Consider the following 13,209-nt stretch of genomic DNA (forward strand, 5'->3'; position numbering starts at 1 on the left):
ATGCTAGGAGGCATGCTGGACGACAACAGTGTTAATAGCAGGTGGCACCACAGGTTGACTGTCTCCCCCAAGGGAGCAGTGATGGCCAAATGAAGCTTCTTGAAACAATGAAGCTTTGGAGCCAATTGGTTCAAAGCTGGTGGTTCATTTGGTCTTATGACAGTCTTTTGATGGTGCTGTCAATTAAAGTGTTATGGGTTAATATCTTTTGATGCAAATATCCCATCATACAGTGAGGACAGCTGTGGCTTATAGTCCAGTGCGGCTTACTGTATCTTTGAACAAATGCCGTCTCTTGGGTGGCAGCTTATAGTCTGAAAATTACGGTACGTATCTTTGGTTGGCTAAACGTGAAACTGCTGTAAAAAATTAGTGTGTTTATAAGGGCGTCCACTCTGACTGTGTACATGTACTTCTCTTGGTGTTCACGTGTTGGTCGGGCTGAAAAGAAAGACGTAATAGGGATGGAGGGAAAGTGAGAGTGAAGGGGAAGAGGAAATTCTCCGGCCAAGCCCACTGATTGTGTTCAGTGTTGTACAGGGAGGGGTTCAGCCCAGCCCTGTGGGAGTACACACTTGTTACTGAAGGACCAGAGGAAGGAAATCGCCAGATTCTCCATCATATTTTCCTTCCTCTAACCCTCATATGTACTGTTTGTGCATACAAGAGCCATCTACAGTAAAAAGCTGTATTATTGTACAGACTTTTCTTCTCCAGAGTGTTGATTACTGGCCATTGACCGAGGCACTGAGCGACATCAACGTGTGTAATATGTGTGTCTTATCTGGCATACTTTTCAGCCTTGAAGCTATTTGCGCTTCTTCGAGATGTGATGCAACTTGCGTTTGAATAGCAACACATCAACACAAGCTGGGTAAAAAAAGCATGGGGCCGATAAGGAATTGTGGGAAGATGTTGACATTGGCTTGACTTCATCAACCTTTATTGTGCAGGAGAGCCTTGATTTACAAGTCGCTCATCTTACGAGTAGCTTCATTTCTAAGAAACAAGGGAAAGCAAATCTTTACATACAGTAAAACGCAAACAATTTGCTCCTCGCTGTTTCACAGTAAGACAGTTACGATTAAAAATACCGTAATTTTCGGACTATAAGCCGCTACTTTTCCCCCTTCATTTAGAATTCTGCAGTTTATAGTCCAGTGCGGCTTATTTTTTGACTTATTTGTAGGGCTGTCAAATGATTAAAATTTTTTAATCGAGTTAATTACAGCTTAAAAATTAATTAATCGTAATTAATCGCAATTCAAACCATCGATAAAATATGCCATATTTTTCTGTAAATTATAGTTAGAATGGAAAGATAAGTCACAAAACGGATATACAGTATACATTCAAAGGTACATAAATAATGTATTTGTTTATTATGACAATAAATCAACAAGATGGCATTAACATTCTGTTAATGCGATCCATAGATAGAAAGACTTGTATTTCTTAAAAGATAAATGTTAGTACAAGTTTAATAGAAATTTCATACTAAATGTAATTAATGTTTTCGTTTTAATAAAATTTGTAAAATCTTTAATCAAAAAATAAACTAGTAGCCCGCCATTGTTGATTTCAGTAATTACACAATTCTCATGGGTGCTGAAACCCATAAAATCAGTCGCACCCAAGCGCCAGCAGAGGGTGACAAAACACAAAAAAACACAAGTAACAAGTGGCCATTACACTGTGCTGTCATTTTAATCTGTTTGAGCGGGGCATGTGCGTTAAATGCATCAAATATTTTACGTGATTAATTAAAAAAAATCAATTACCGCCCGTTAACGCGATAATTTTGACAGCCCTACTTATTTGGGTTAATAGGTAACACTTTATTTGACAGCGGTGTCATAAGACCTTCATAAGACCGTCATAATTATGACATGACACTGTCATGGGCATTACTGAATGCTTATGACAGATGTCATCCGGCAAAAATATGTCCGGAACTCCATTGATGTCCAGTTCAGATCTTTTACATCCATTCAAAAGTGAGATAATTTGCCAGATAACACTAAATTACATCTTTTATAAGCATTCATTAATGCTCATGACAGTGTCATGTCATAATTATGATTGTTTTATGGTGCCACTATCAAGTAAAGTGTTACCAAATACCATAACTAGCAATTTATGAAACAACTGGAACAGTAACTGAAGAAATGATTAGCACAGAATTTTGATTGTTGTTTACATCTGTAGTGCTGCAATGCATGCTAGGAGGCATGTTGGACAACAACAGTGTTGACAGCAAGTGGCAGCAGAGGTTGACCGTCTCTCCCTCAAGGGAGCAGTGATGGCCAAAGAAAGGTTCTTGAAGCAATGAAGCTTTGCAGCCAGTTGGTTCGAAGCTTCATGGTGGTTCATTTGGTCTTATGACAGTCGTATGGTACCACTGTCAAATAAAGAGTTACCGGTTCATACGTATCTTTTGGTGTAAATATCAAAAGTTGTTTTCGTGCAAACTTGTTGGGTGGCGGTTTATAGTCAGGTGCGCCTTATAATGCGAAAATGACAGTTTTTCTCATTTTTTAAGACACATGTTTATTACTTTTTCATGCACACCTAAAACATGCTTCTTTGTGTATCATCCCCAGAAAAAAAAAATCAGCCAAGACATCAATAGAATTACAAACTTGCATAGTTGTAGGTTCATCCATGGGTGCAATTTCAAGAAGCATTGAAACCAAGACTGTGGCAAACTGGGTTTCAAAGTGGCTGAAAGAAAACTAGAGCCACTTTCAGACTTATATCCCGGAAATTCCCGTGTAAGGGACAAGGAATGTAGCCGTGTCATGACTTAAACTGGAATAAACTGGGTTGTATGTGTGAAAGTGGCTTGATTAATCCCAGGTTGGCATCTCGGCGCTCTCTGTGCGGGGAGGGCGGCTGGTGCGATTTTATAACCCGGACATTACGTCATTTTTGGTCTGCATTGGCTGTCACATTCTGTTGGTCAGATGATGTTTTGTTATAGAGCCGTCTGTGGGAGCGTTCCCGACGCCGTACCTGCAGCCAATTGAAACTCAACAAGACTGTATTTAAGCCCAGGCAATCCAAGAGAAGGGTGCTGAGATAATAACTTGCTGGGCGCCATTCGGCACCTTGTACTCTCAAATTTAATGCATTTTCTAGCTTGTTCGTCTGCTGCCCTTGTTTTGAAATCCTCTACATTTGTATTTAATAAGCCCTTGAACGCATCCCTCCGTTGTTGTCTGCTTTGAGGTACAACCTTGTTTCCGCAGTTGCCGAAGTTAACATCGGCAGCAAAATAAACCACACATTTCCAAAGATGGATGACAGACATCTCTTCCTCGGCTCTATGATCCAGTAGCAATTTTATTTCGATATGTTTTCAGTTTAATTTTGCCATTTCCAATTTGCCATATTGATAATTATGATGTTTGTTTCCTGCTTTTTGTCTCACTGCGAAGAAAGAGAAAATGACGATCGGCCCTCCATGATATTTACGTCATCAGCCTTCGTGTTTTGACCCGGGAATCAAACGCGTGCTTTCACACGTCTCGTCCCGGGAAAGTCCCAGACATAATACTAAGATGCGACCTGTTAAATGTCCGCGTAATCTCCGTGTCAGTCAACCCGGGAAATTGCTTTACAGGGGGGCTACCCGTTTAAATCCCGGGATTTTAACAATGTTCAGGTATGTCTGAAAGGGGCTAAAATCACTGTTTCAGAATGGCTTGTCCTTGTCTAAGGCTTATTAAAAATGGGAAGGGGAAGAAGGTGGGTTAAAAGCACCATGTGCATATACATTCACTGGCCACTTTATTAGGTACACCTGTCCAACTGCTCATTAACACTTAATTTCTAATCAGCCAATCACATGGCGGCAACTCAGTGCATTTAGGCATGTAGACATGGTTTAAGACAATCTCCTGCAGTTCAAACCGAGCATCAGTATGGGGAAGAAAGGTGATTTGAGTGACTTTGAACGTGGCATGGTTGTTGGTGCCAGAAGGGCTGATCTGAGTATTTCAGAAACTGCTGATCTACTGGGATTTTCACGCACAACCATTTCTAGGGTTTACAGAGAATGGTCCGAAAAAGAAAAAATATCCAGTGAGCGGCAGTTCTGTGGGCGGAAATGCCTTGTTGATGCCAGAGGTCAGAGGAGAATGGTTCGAGCTGATTGAAAGGCAACAGTGACTCAAATAACCACCCATTACAACCAAGGTAGGCAGAAGAGCATCTCTGAACGCACAGTACGTCGAACTTTGAGGCAGATGGGCTACAGCAGCAGAAGACCACGCCGGGTGCCACTCCTTTCAGCTAAGAACAGGAAACTGAGGCTACAGTTTGCACAAGCTCATAGAAATTGGACAATAGAAGATTGGAAAAACATTGCCTGGTCTGATGAGTCTCGATTTCTTCTGCGATATTCGGATGGTAGGGTCAGAATTTGGTGTCAACAACATGAAAGCATGGATCCATCCTGCCTTGCATCAACGGTTCAGGCTGGTGGTGGTGGTGTAATGGTGTGGGGAATATTTTCTTGGCACTCTTTGGGCCCCTTGGTACCAATTGAGCATCGTTGGAACGCCACAGCCTACCTAAGTATTGTTGCTGACCATGTCCATCCCTTTATGACCACAATGTACCCAACTTCTGATGGCTACTTTCAGCAGGATAATGTGCCATGTCATAAAGCTGAAATCATCTCAGACTGGTTTCTTGAACATGACAATGAGTTCACTGTACTCAAATGGCCTCCCTAGTCACCAGATCTCAATCCAATAGAGCATCTTTGGGATGTGGTGGAACGGGGATCTGCATCATGGACATGCAGCCGACAATTCTGCACCGTGTGATGCCATCATGTCAATATGGACCAAACTCTCTGAGGAATGCTTCCAGCACCTTGTTGAATCTATGCCACGAAGAATTGAGGCAGTTCTGAAGACAAAAGGGGGTCCAATCCGTTTCTAGCATGGTGTACCTAATAAAGTGACCGGTGAGTATACATAGACATACAGTCCATAACTTTTGTGAACAATCAAGGCAACAGTTCCTGTGGCATTTAAGATGGAAAATCTTGTTTTTAAAAGGAAACTGAAGGTTTTCTCACAAATGGGTTGTGGTGTGTACTCATACAGAAATAATAAGGACCAATCTGGAAAAATCAGCAGCATTAGAAAGTGTATTTTGTTCCAGAATGAATGTGACGTTATGCTGTTTCTTTACACCGCGTGGGCAATGTGGGCCGTGATGTAAAACCTTAAAGACCTTGGGAACTTGAATGTTTTTTTTTTTTTTTTTTGCTAGAATTTCACGGCGCTGCCCGCATTTGATGGCCTGTAATTAACAAGTCAAAATTACTTTCCCCAACACACACACAGACGCATACTTAGTACGAGCGCAAGTCTCTCGAGTGCCTAAATAGGAACCAAATGCAGGATGATGTCATTGGATTTCTTTAACCCCCTGTTATGTTGTGGGTCAAATTGACCCATTTTCAAGTTTGTAGTTTGTCGGTATGAAACTTCTGCTTGGCTTGTAGGAGACAAGTCATACATTTTTCCCACCGTGATTTAAAACAGTTCCCAAATGTCTGTGACATTCTTTCATCACAATACCCTATAAGGACCAAGAATTAAAGCGCAATTTAAGTATACACTCATGTATGTTTTGCATCACCGAACGCCAATACCTCACCATCTATGCTAATCTGGTGTTTCAACAAAACTCTATGAAGCTCTGCTTGCCTTCCACAAACCCGTGAAAGATTTGGGGTGCCTCAAGGATACCTCCTAGGACCCTGATTGTTAATTTTTTTCCATGGTTCCATTTCGTCAGATAACTTGCAACTATAACCTGTACCACAACTTATTTTACTTGAGTAGATTTGTGAAGACAACAAAACAACAATAATCACATTGCTCCAGTATACCAATCAGACTCAAGCTTGCCGTTCTATTATCACGCGGGACTGTTCAGTCACGTGGCGTCTTTAAAGCACCGTAACAAATTAAGCGCCTAACATAGAGTGTGTCAACATGAATCGAAAGTGCAGATTTTAATCTCTCTCCCAGTTTTTATTTGGCGCCGATTGACCACGGACAACTGGAGATATGATTCTTTTAGTTTCATAATAGGAAATATGTTTTCTCCTCTAGAGGGCTCTCATGCTCTCAGCAGGAAAAGCAGTATATTATTTTCAATTAAACCCACTTAGAAGCCACGAACTGTATGTAAAAAAAAAAAAAAAAAAGTTGTCCGAGCGTAGGCGTATGCTAGCCATGCTAAAGTTGATGCTAATGCTAACTCGAATGCTATGCTAATGTAACAAGTTACATTTAGTGTGTGATGATAAATCAGCACAGACCTATAGAGGCTAAAGCATATTCTCTATTGCTAAGATAAGAAAAACAATCTTACCATGTGTTTCCAAACAAGCAAAATGGAACGCCGCATGGCTTGAAACACATCCTAAACTCCGGTTAGGAGAGTGAGACGCAGCACATCTCACATGAGTGACACGACCCAAACACTGCTACGATGCAAGCTGACGTACTCTACGTACAATATGAAAATGTCGGGTTGACTCACACATTGTGAACATATGACAGTGTTGTGACAGTGAAAATGTAACACTATGTCACACTTTTGTCTCGTCAGACGAAAACTGGCATTCTTCTCGTTATGTTCTAGTCTCCGAAGCCACATTTTTAGCTCGTCATCGTCATGAAAAAATTTGTTGACGAAATGTTTTCGTTATCGCCATTGTTGACGAAAACAACACTGCTACAAATAAACTTGAGTTTAAGTTTCAGAACACACAGCACTTCTGTCGAGCATTCCGTAAGCATAATGTACAGACAGAACATATGAACTAATGGCAGCAGATACTGCATTTGATTATGCCGACATTGAAAAATGTGCCTCTAGACGGGAAGAATAACTCATTACATAAGGTGTACAACGTTCCAATAAAAGCATACAATCTCCTCCTTTATTTGGAAAAGCTACGCCTGAGCATACAGGGCCGTGTTTTCACTCTCTGTGTTCTTCGAAAAGGAAACTGACAATTTATGAGGCGCTGGCTCATGTGCTCCTCTATTGACCCTCATTTGTAGACCCTGCATGGGGGGAGTCCAGTGAGGGGGCTTCAAAAGCCTGCAAAGGAAGCCTGCAAATATTGTGTTGACATCCAAGGGGAGGATTGGCTTCTTTCACATTTGATTTTTTTTTTTTTTAGATTACTCAAAACTCCTACACAATGCTGCATCCAATAAACAGTTAGGTTATGATTATTACAACCCTTAGCAATAAGTATGGAATCACCAGTCTCGGACGAGCACTCACTCAGACATTTTATCATGTAGAACAAAAAACAATGAATTAGTTCAAAAGTGCAACTCTTTAGCATTCAGAAACACCAAAAGAAATTAATGAAAAACGTTGTGGTGGTCAGTAAATGTTACTTTTATAGCGCTAGTGCAGGGAAATATATATGGAATCACTCCATTCTGAGGACAAATATATGGAATCATGAGAAACAAACAAAGAAATAACAATCAAAACACATCTCTTGTATTTAGTAGCGCCACCTCTTGCTTTTATGACAGCTTGTATTATCTGAGGCATGGACTTGATGAGTATTCTTCATCAATTTGGTGCCAACTCTCTTTAATTGCAGTTGCCAGATCATCCATGCAGGCCGGAGCCTTGCTGTGGACCATTTTTAAAAATTTCCACCACAACTAACCCTAACCCTATGGCCTTTTCTACGAGACCGACTCCTCCTGTAAGGGAAAAAAACCAAATGACCCCCCCCCCCCCAAAAAAAAAAAAATCACCGAAAAGAAATTGTAGAAATCGACACAGGCCTCCCGAGGGCCCATTGAGTCCTGCTTGCAGGGCTAGTTATTATTTTTTAAGAGCTTTTTTGATAGACTTCCCGAAAATTTGATTTATATTTTTTTTCATTCTTCATTGCGCATGTTTTGGCTGGTGCGACTTACTGTATATTCCGGTGTGACTTAATGTCCGCAAAATATTGGGCTTACTTTTTTAATTTAAATACCAATTTGTAGGCTGTTACCTTAAAGTAGTGAACTCATCCTGTTTTCTTCTATTTTCCTCTAGTGTGCCGAATTCCTTGCCACAAGAAATGCGAAGCAAAGGTAAGAACCACACGCTCACCAATATATCAAGAGAAAAAATACAACCTTTGAGAAAACTTTCATGTGCTCCCTGCTGTGTGTCTTATTGGAGATTTTATGTCTTGCGAAAGCATTTTAAGAATTTCTTAACAAGTGTTCTGTGTAGTAATGTGTTGACATTGGACCAGCTCTTGAAGATTGTCCTCAAGTCTGGGAATAAAAACACCTCTGGGGCTTATCAAGCCTTCGCTTGCCTGATTAATGCCGCTTAGGGAAGAACAGAATGTAGAAGTTATTGGGTGACACACATGTACACCTGCTTTGCTTACAGTAGACATACAGTAGCCTCCGTTTGGTTTCAATTAAGATAGTTGCTTTGCCCAAACCCTGTATTTTACTTACAGGAAATGCCAGAGGTGCATTGCAGACAGTCTGTACTAAATATGATGGGAAGAGGTGGGGGAATGGGGCCTTGGTCATGCTGGAAAGAGCAACAACAGTGGAGTTTTCATTGAATTACTCTAACAGTGAGTTATGAGGAAATCTTAAGTCTAACTTCAAGTTACAGCTAAGTCCTCTGAAATTTGTCGCTCAGCGTAAGCGGTACCAAGTCGATCATTGAGCTAGGAAATCCAACGTGTGTTCTATCGCTTTGTTTTTGCCTTCAAAATTCAGCGTCAGCAGCAGGAAGTCGTTCCTGCGACGACTGCTATTTCCTAGTCTTAATTACACTCAGCTATAAAAATATTCAAACGTCTTTCCAGCTCATCTGTGTTAAAAAAAAAAAAAAAAAATCCATCAAGCTGCATTTTCATGTGATAATGAAATGTACTGACAAGTAGACGACTGAAACACTATATACATGATGCTAGGACAATCAGTTCCACGACCAAGTTCGTAATGTGAAAGTGCTGGTATCGTGAATGGATTTTTGCCATGAAAAAAAAAAAAAACTGAACTCCAATTAATGCATGCAACACTTCCTATCATGAACCCCCATGTGTAATAATAATTCCAGGCATAATTTTTTAGGTCAAATAATTTGAAAAAGAAATGAAAAGTATAGAAAAGAATGTTGTTTATACAGTGGGGCAAATAAGTATTTAGTCAACCACTAACTGAGCAAGTTCTCCCACTTGTAAATATTACAGAGGCCTGTATTTGTCAACATGGGTAAACCTCAACCATGAGAGACAGAATATGGAAAAAAAAACTGAAACTCACATTGTTTGATTTTTAAGGAATTTATTTGCAAATCATGGTGGAAAATAAGTATTTGGTCAATACCAAAGGTTCATCTCAATACTTTGTTATGTACCCTTTTTTGGCGAAAACGGAGGCCAAACTTTTTCTGTAACTCTTAATAAGCTTTTCACACACTGTTGCTGGTATTTTAGCCCATTCCTCCATGCAGATCTCCTCGAGAGCAATGATGTTTTGGGGCTGTCGTTGGGCAACACGGACTTTCAACTCTCTCCACAGCTTTTCTATGGGTTTGAGATCTGTGGCCTATACTACGAACCGAGTTCAACCTCCCCAGAAGTAATCCAGTTTACCATCGGGTAACCGGAGTTGGCAAAACCTGGTTGTCTAGTTTGTGGTCAATCGGTGCTACGACGCTGATTATGAGGTTCATTAGTCGAACCTGTGTCAACCCAGTCAGAGTTACTGCGCGTTCACATAAAAGGGGGCGGTGACCAGAGTCAAACACTACTTGTGACGATGGCACGGGCACCTTACTTCACGGAGGAGGAATGCGCGATGATCATGCGGAATTATGAGGAATTAAAATCCACCCTCACCGTGAAATCCAACACCGCTTTGGCGAGTAGAGCGCAACGGGTCTGTTGACAGCGAATTTACAGAGCGTGTGATTTGTGAATGCGTCAATATGCCAGTTTACTTATGTCCATGAAAATAAATAAAGCCTGCTGTCAGGACAATAAAATAAGATTTGGTACATTAACAGTAAGAAATAATTGTCACGCATCACCACACGAAACAGGATGATTGTATGTTTAGTCCCCTTGACTGTACGAATACGTATGTTCTTTTTTTTAGTTTGGGCCTAAAAAATCCAGCCCGACCCGACCCGAGTCCGATCAATAAACTTGATTTGCAGGCCCGAGCCCGACAACAAAAAAAAATTATGTTATATTTGTGAGGACTCAGGAGAAGAAGGAAATGCGGGGATGCCATGCGTTGTTGCGTAAATAAAAGCCCGTCTTTTGTAACGATTTTTCACAGTTAAACAAGACTGTAAGATGCATATTCAATAAACATTTATATCTTTTATATTTGTGCGTCTGTCCTATCAGTGGATTTGACATTTAATTTAATCTCCTCGAGTTGGCAGAAAAAAACGCAAGTTTTCTCAATGTTTAAATAGTCTACATATTTCTATGATTATTATAAATGCATCAATTTGAAGCGTTTCCATACCCCACTCCGAATCGCACGGCATACAGTGTTCTAACGCAGATATTCAGCATCACCGATGGAATACATATATTGTCCCTGGCGAAAGAGCGCACGGACAGGCACACACAATCTGCGCGGTTGTGAGGGCCTGACTCGGCGGGTTACATTAGTGACGTCTGCCTAGATCAGTTGGCACAGGTAAAGAATTCCCTCAGCTGAAAATCTATATCTTTCATGGAGAACATCTTCCGGGTACGCCAGCGGATTCTGGCGGTCCCGAAATACCCGTGCCCTCCGGAGAGAGCCCCTCACAATCCGCGCGCCAGTGTCGTATGGGTCGTCCAAGTACGCTGTCATTGTCAGGAGGACACGTCCGCGGAGGAGTGCTGTTTAAATAGAGCGTGGTTCATTGGAATCCTGATGTTAAGCAAGATCTAACTCTGACACGACCAGGTTTGGCGTGTGGCGTGTGTTGCCATGGCAACACTTCTCGGTTCCAACATATCCACCTTTCGTAGTCTCGCATAGCCGCGAACTTACGTCGCACGTGATAAAGTTACTCTCGAAGTTACCCTGCTAAACCAGAAAACCGGCTTCGTAGTATAGGCCACTGGAGACTGGCTAGGCCACTCCAGGACCTTGAAATGCTTCTTACGAAGCCACTCCTTTGTTGCCCTGGCTGTGTGTTTGGGATGATTGTCATGCTGAAAGACCCAGCCACGTCTCATCTTCAATGGCCTTGCTGATGGAAGGAGATTTTCACTCAAAATCTTTCGATACATGGCCCCATTCATTCTTTCCTTTACACAGGTCCTGGTCCCTTTGCAGAAAAACAGCCCCAAAGCACGATGTTTCCACCCCCATGCTTCACAGTGGGTATGGTGTTCTTCGGATGCAATTCAGTATTCTTTTTCCTCCAAACACGACAACCTGTGTTTCTACCAAAAAGTTCTATTTTGGTTTCATCTGACCATAACACATTCTCCCAGTCTACTTCTGGATCATCCAAATTCTCTCTAGCGAACCTCAGACGGGCCTGGACGTGTACTTTCTTCAGCAGGGGGACACGTCTGGCAGTGTAGGATTTGAGTCCCTAAAGGCGCATTTTGTTACTGATAGTAGCCTTTGTTACTGTGGTCCCAGCTCTCTGTAGATCATTCACTAGGTCCCTCCGTTTGGTTCTGGGATTCTTGCTCACCGTTCTTGTTGGAGTCTTGGAGTTGAAAGTCCGTGTTGCCCAACGACAGCCCCAAAACATCACTGCTCGAGAGGAGATCTGGAGGAATGGGCCAAAATACCAGCAACAGTGTGTGAAAAGCTTGTGAAGAGTTACAGAAAATGTTTGGCCCCCATTATTGCCGACAAAGGGTACATAACAAAGTAGTGAGATGAACTTTTGGTATTGACCAAATACTTATTTTCCACCATGATTTGCGAATAAATTCTTTAAAAATCAAACAATGTTTTTTTTTTTTTTTTTTTTTTTTTCCCCCCCCACTGTATACCAGGACTTACCTTTGGGATGATGTGGCTCAATGGTAGTGTAGTCGTTCCCCAACCCAGAGGTTGTGGGTTCGATTCTCCACCCTGATGAACTCGTCTAAGTATCCTTGAGCAAGATAGGAAAGGCGCTTTACAAGTGTAACACCATTGTGGGAGTGAGCCCATCAGGAGGAGAGAGAATGAGCAGCCATACATATGTCTACTGTAACCATAGACTTCATTATCAGTTGACGGGACACGGGGTTTAGGCTGATCCGTAGGGGGCCTATTTTCAAAAATTCAAATATTTTCAAAACCAAAGCCATTAACGACCTAAAACCAAAACCGGCACCTCCCTTAGGCATATACTAGTATGAGTGTCCGTGAGCAGCGGCATCGAAAACATCCAAAGTCGTTCCATAATAAAATCCTGATTAATTATTCTTTTTATGTAAGTATAACAAAACTTGGTTACAAAATTCTCAGATTTTACGTTAGATGCACAAAAACCTCCAAATGCAGGGATGATCACCTACATTTCCAAGATCAATATCAATATTTAACATATCATATAAGTTTTTGCCAGAAATAGCAATTTTAATGTCATGTGTAGATACAAAATCCAACATGGCGGCCATCACAAAACAAAGTGCTTTTTAAGTTGAAAATTCTTGTAAATAAATGCTTATCGCGGAATTTCTATAGATATGAACGTAAAACAGTCTTGATTCTTGGTTTAAAGTAAAAAAAACTGGCAGTTGTTGTTCATTTTTCAAGCAAAAGTTACGGTATTGTGAAATCCAACATGGCGGCCGTGACGAAACAAAGAGCTTTTTAAGTTGAAAATTCTTGTAAATAAATGCTTATATCGCGGAATTTCTATAGATATGAACGTAAAACAGTCTTGATTCTTGGTTTAAAGTAAAAAAACTGGCAGTTGTTGTTCATTTTACGTGAATATTTCAAGCAAAAATTACGGTATTGTGAAATCCAACATGGCGGCCGTCACGAAACAAAGAGCTTTTTAAGTTGAAAATTAAAATTGAAAAATAAATAAATGCTTAAATCTAGGGCTGTCAAACGATTAAAATTTTTAATGGAGTTAATCACAGCTTAAAAATTAATTAATCGTAATTAATCGCAATTCAAACCATCTATAAAATATGCCATATTTTTC

The 13,209-nt window shown here is 40.9% G+C and overlaps 1 protein-coding gene across 7 annotated transcripts in view; it reads left to right on the top strand.

The window, feature by feature from the left end:
• Positions 1–13,209, top strand: part of tns1b (tensin 1b) — a 342,679-nt gene that overhangs the window by 121,401 nt on the left and 208,069 nt on the right. For all 7 annotated transcript variants that reach the window (XM_057852347.1, XM_057852354.1, XM_057852346.1 and 4 more), the window contains exon 3: positions 8,113–8,150. In XM_057852347.1, the coding sequence (XP_057708330.1) occupies positions 8,113–8,150 (38 nt within the window). The remainder of the gene's footprint in view (positions 1–8,112; positions 8,151–13,209) is intronic.

The sequence above is a fragment of the Corythoichthys intestinalis genome, chromosome 12 (assembly GCF_030265065.1).
Source record: "Corythoichthys intestinalis isolate RoL2023-P3 chromosome 12, ASM3026506v1, whole genome shotgun sequence".
Classification (NCBI taxonomy): Eukaryota; Metazoa; Chordata; class Actinopteri; order Syngnathiformes; family Syngnathidae; genus Corythoichthys; species Corythoichthys intestinalis.